This window comes from Hyperolius riggenbachi, chromosome 1, assembly GCF_040937935.1.
Source record: "Hyperolius riggenbachi isolate aHypRig1 chromosome 1, aHypRig1.pri, whole genome shotgun sequence".
NCBI classification, from domain to species: domain Eukaryota; kingdom Metazoa; phylum Chordata; class Amphibia; order Anura; family Hyperoliidae; genus Hyperolius; species Hyperolius riggenbachi.
This window is the reverse complement of record NC_090646.1, coordinates 642,208,325-642,212,930: the sequence shown is the minus strand read 5'-3', so window position 1 is coordinate 642,212,930 and position 4,606 is coordinate 642,208,325. Positions and strand designations below refer to the sequence as shown.

Genomic DNA, 4,606 nt, shown 5'->3' with positions numbered 1-4,606 from the left:
GTGTGTGCAGCTGGGAGGGGTTATCAGGACACAGGACAGTTGGAACTGTGTCTTATGCTCCCTGTCACCTCCTTTCAACCAAAAAGGTGGCTGCCCCCATGACAAAGATGGCAGCCCCCATGAATCACAAACATTTGCCTGTTCTTTTAAAACAGGGTGGGTAAAAGATTATATTACCTATCTATTCTAATTAACATAACTAATGTAACTTGATGACAGTATGTTTGTTTAGGCTGAAGTTCCCCTTTAACTGCAGTATAGTAAAACACCCACAAGACGTCACTGTGTGTAAAATGTGATGATCTTCTTTATGGGATTGTTATTTCCTGTATTTATTATCTGTATTCTCTCTGTTCTCTGTAAGCTGCATTTCCTGATGGTGGTGTGTGATTTTATCTTTGCATGTTTTTCTTCAGTAAAGAGTTCTAACTTGTCATACTCGGTGCCTATCTGCGTGTACAGAACCCGATCCTCCAACAGGCACCAGGGCATTTCTTTAACTTGCCTTTATTTCTGTGTTAGTTTTTGAGTGGGGCTGAACTCTGGACGTAATCGCTTTGCTTGGTGTTTTGCTTTAACACGCCAGCATCTCATCGCGCTCTCCTGCCAAACCTGCTCATCCAGATGCATCAGGACAGGGAAAATTCCTGGAAATTTTAGGCACACCACTATTGTTTTTATCAAAGGGTTTCAGCGATGTTTTTCTTTTCCCCTCTCTGAAAGGTAAAATGATTGTTTGCTACTGAATATGCAATCAGTGGCCGGGGAAATGAGAGCCCTGCTCTTGCAGTAGACATGCTTTTATTATCTGGAATCGCATAACAGAGACAAGCCACTGGGTTATTCCACATCAACACTTGCTTTGTAGGTCTATACTTTATGCTGGGAATACACCATGGGCTTGATTCACAAAGCGGTGCTAACCTACTTAGCACGTCTAAAGTCTTTAGACGCGCTAACCAGGGTGCTAAGTAGGTTAGCACCGGATTTCTCAATTAGATCGTGCGCTAACTTTGCGCGCGTAAGGTTTTACGCGCGCAAATTTTTTTGCGCGCTAAGTCCCATAGGCTTTAATGGGCACTTCGCGCGGTGCGCCCTGTGCCCTGTGCAGTACGCGCATAAAGTTTTGCGCGCGTAAAGTTTTATGCGCGAAAAGCTTGTTTAGACGTGCTAAGGGGGTTTTCACAGGCGTGCTAACAGTTAGCACCGCTTTGTGAATCAAGCCCCATGAGTTTTTTTGGCAGATAGATGGCTAGATAGAACACTTCCAACAGGTCCGATCTGATTTTGATCGTTTTTCTAATCAATTTCCTCTTAGACGTGAATGGAAATCGATCGGAAAAACTATTGGAAAATTGATCAGCCAGTAAATCTGCCGAAAACACTCAATGGGCTTGATTCACAAAGCGGTGCTGTTAGCACGCCTGTGAAATCCCCCTTAGCACGTCTAAACGAGCTTTTCGCGCATAAAACTTTATGCGTGTAAAACTTTACGCGCGTAAAACTTTACGCGCACACTGCGCAGGGCGCACCGCGCAAAGTGCCTATTAAAGCCTATGGGACTTAGCGCGCATAAAACTTTGCGTGCGTAAAACTTTGCGCGCGCAAAGTTAGCGCGCGATCTGATTGAGAAATCCGGTGCTAACCTACTTAGCACCCTGGTTAGCACGTCTAAAGACTTTAGACGTGCTAAGTAGGTTAGCACCGCTTTGTGAATCAAGCCCATTGTGTATTCCCAGCAGTATTTGAATCCATTACTTAAAGTATTATTGTTGGTCAGTCTTTCCTCTCCCTGATTTACATTCTGAAATGTATCACTGGTGGTGACATCTTTAGTTCTGCCAGGTGATCTGTATGGAATGTTTACTACTGAGCGTTTTATGCACAAAGGGAGATGCTGCTTGCTTAGCAGTTGGAAAAAGCTGTTATTTCCCACAATGCAACAAGGTTCACAGACAGCAAACTGTCAGGAAAATGGTCATGGCATCGCACTGTGGGAGGGGTTTCACCACAATACCAGCACCTCCTATGATCTATTAGAGAAAATGTAAAGATTTCTCATTATAAGAGAGGTATCATCTACTGAGTTGAAACCTTGGTTAAAGTTCCTATTTAAATATAGGCACTCTGTCAGCCTTTACCAGAGCATCTCACAAGGGAAGTACGTACAGTAGGCAGGGCCGGCGCTACCATAGAGGAAAAGAGGGCAATTGCCCCAGAGTCTGTAGGAGTCCCCAAGGTGTCTCTCCCCATCTTAACTGTTGCTCCCTGGAGAGTCTTTGGTAGAGTAGCCTCTCACCTGCATAGGCAAACACAGGGGGATTACAGCTGCCCAGAATCCCCCCTCAGACCAGGACCGGTGCAGTGTCTGGGGACAGGCACAAGTTGAGACACCAGAATATCTGCAGGTATCCTGCAGCTCACAGCACTGCCCCCTTTCTTTCCCTGCTACAGTTGACTTTGGATAGCAGTTGTGTACAGAGCATGGAGCAGCAGCGTGTGTACAGAGCATGGATCAGCAGTGTGTGTACAGAGCATGGAGCAGCAGTGTGTGTACAGAGCATGGAGCAGCAGCGTGTGTACAGAGCATGGAGCAGCTCCACTATTAGAGACATTTCTGAATATAATGTACCTTGCAGATAAAGAGAGGGAATGCCGCACTACCATTCCTCCTCTACGAACAAAGGCAGCGGAACTAAAGGTGTTATTGTTCAGATTGTCCTCAGCAGATAATAACTGTACAACTGCGCACTTTGCAGGCCTGAAACGTTAGCGCACAAGAAATGTTGTTCTGAAGTGAAGAGGTGTGAGAAAGTAATCACCCCCATCCTTACCATAGGCAAACGCAAGGGGGGGAATTACAGCTGCCCAGAATCCCCCCTCAGAAAAGAGGCAGTGCAGTTTCTGGGGCCAGGCATAAGCTGAGACACCAGAATATGGAGCAGCAGCGTGTGTACAGAGCATGGAGCAGCAGTGTGTGTACAGAGCATGAAGCAGCAGCATTTGTACAGAGCATGGAGCAGCAGTGTGTGTACAGAGCATGGAGTATCAGAGCATGGAGCAGCAGCGTGTGTACAGAGCATGGAGCAGCAGCGTGTGTACAGAGCATGGAGCAGCAGCGTGTGTACAGAGCATGAAGCAGCAGCATTTGTACAGAGCATGGAACAGCAGGGTGTGTACAGAGCATGGAGCAGCAGCATGTGTACAGAGCATGGAGCAGCAGCGTGTGTACAGAGCATGGAGCAGCAGCGTGTGTACCGAGCATGGAGCAGCAGGGTGTGTACAGAGCATGGAGCAGCAGCGTGTGTACAGAGCATGAAGCAGCAGCATGTGTACAGAGCATGAAGCAGCAGCGTGTGTACAGAGCATGGAGCAGCAGTGTGTGTACAGAGCATGGAGCAGCAGTGTGTGTACAGAGCATGGAGCAGCAACGTGTGTACAGAGCATGGAGCTGCAGCGTGTGTACAGAGCATGGAGCAGCAGCGTGTGTACAGAGCATGGAGCAGCAGTGTGTGTGCAAAGCATGGAGCAGCAGCGTGTGTACCGAGCATGGAGCAGCAGCGTGTGTACAGAGCATGGAGCAGCAGCGTGTGTACAGAGCATGGAGCAGCAGAGTGTGTACAGAGCATGGAGCAGCAGGGTGTGTACAGAGCATGGAGCAGCAGCGTGTGTACAGAGCATGGAGCAGCAGCGTGTGTACAGAGCATGGAGCAGCAGCGTGTGTACAGAGCATGGAGCAGCTCCACTATTAGAGACATTACTTAATATAATGGACCTTACAGAGGAGAGAGGGAACGCTGTACAAGCATTCCTCCCCGACGAAAAAAGGCAGAAGAACTAGTCTTAACCACTTGACGACCAGTGGATTTTTTAGTGATCTGTGCTGCGTGGGCTCTCCAGCTAGCAGCACCGATCAGGATTGTGGCAGGGCGATCAGACTTCCCCCCTTTTTTCCCCACTAGGGGGATGTCCTGCTGGGGGGGTCTGATCGCCGCCGCTCTGTGTGGCTAAGCGGGGGGGGCTCTCCTCAAAGCCCCTCTCCGCAGCGATTCGCAGCCTCGCTCCATTTCCCTCCCTCCCCTCCTTGCTGTGGGCGGCACAGGACGGCGATCCATCCTGCGCCGCCTCTGATAGGCTTCAGCCTATCAGATGCCCGCGATCCCCGGACAATCAGAGGCCGGGGATCGCCGATCTCCTTTACGGCGCTGCTGCGCAGCAGCGCCGTATGATGTAAACACCGGGGATTTCTTCGCCGCGTGTTTACATTTAGCCTGCGAGCCGCGATCGGAGGCTCGCAGGCTGTTCACGGAGACACCCTCCGTGAACTGACATCGAGCGGCCGTTTCCATGGTAACACCACTTCGACGCCTATCGGCAGTAGGCAGTCGTTAAGTGGTTAAAGGTGTTATTGTTCAGATTGTCCTCAGCAGATAATAACTGTACAACTGCGCACTTTGCAGGCCTGAAACGTTAGCGCACAAGAAATGTTGTTCTGAAGTGAAGAGGTGTGAGAAAGTAATCACCCCCATCCTTACCATAGGCAAACGCAAGGGGGAGGGGGAGGAATAACAGCTGCCCAGAATCCCCCCTCAGAAAAGAGGCAGTG

General features: G+C 49.3%; 1 protein-coding gene across 1 annotated transcript in view; it reads left to right on the top strand.

The window, feature by feature from the left end:
• The window catches only part of LOC137543988 (stAR-related lipid transfer protein 6-like), a 27,851-nt gene extending 25,078 nt beyond the window's left edge, over positions 1–2,773 (top strand). Inside the window, exon 8 of the mRNA XM_068265049.1 lies at positions 2,640–2,773. Coding sequence (XP_068121150.1) covers positions 2,640–2,773 — 134 coding nt within the window. The remainder of the gene's footprint in view (positions 1–2,639) is intronic.
• Positions 2,774–4,606: the final 1,833 nt, after the last annotated feature.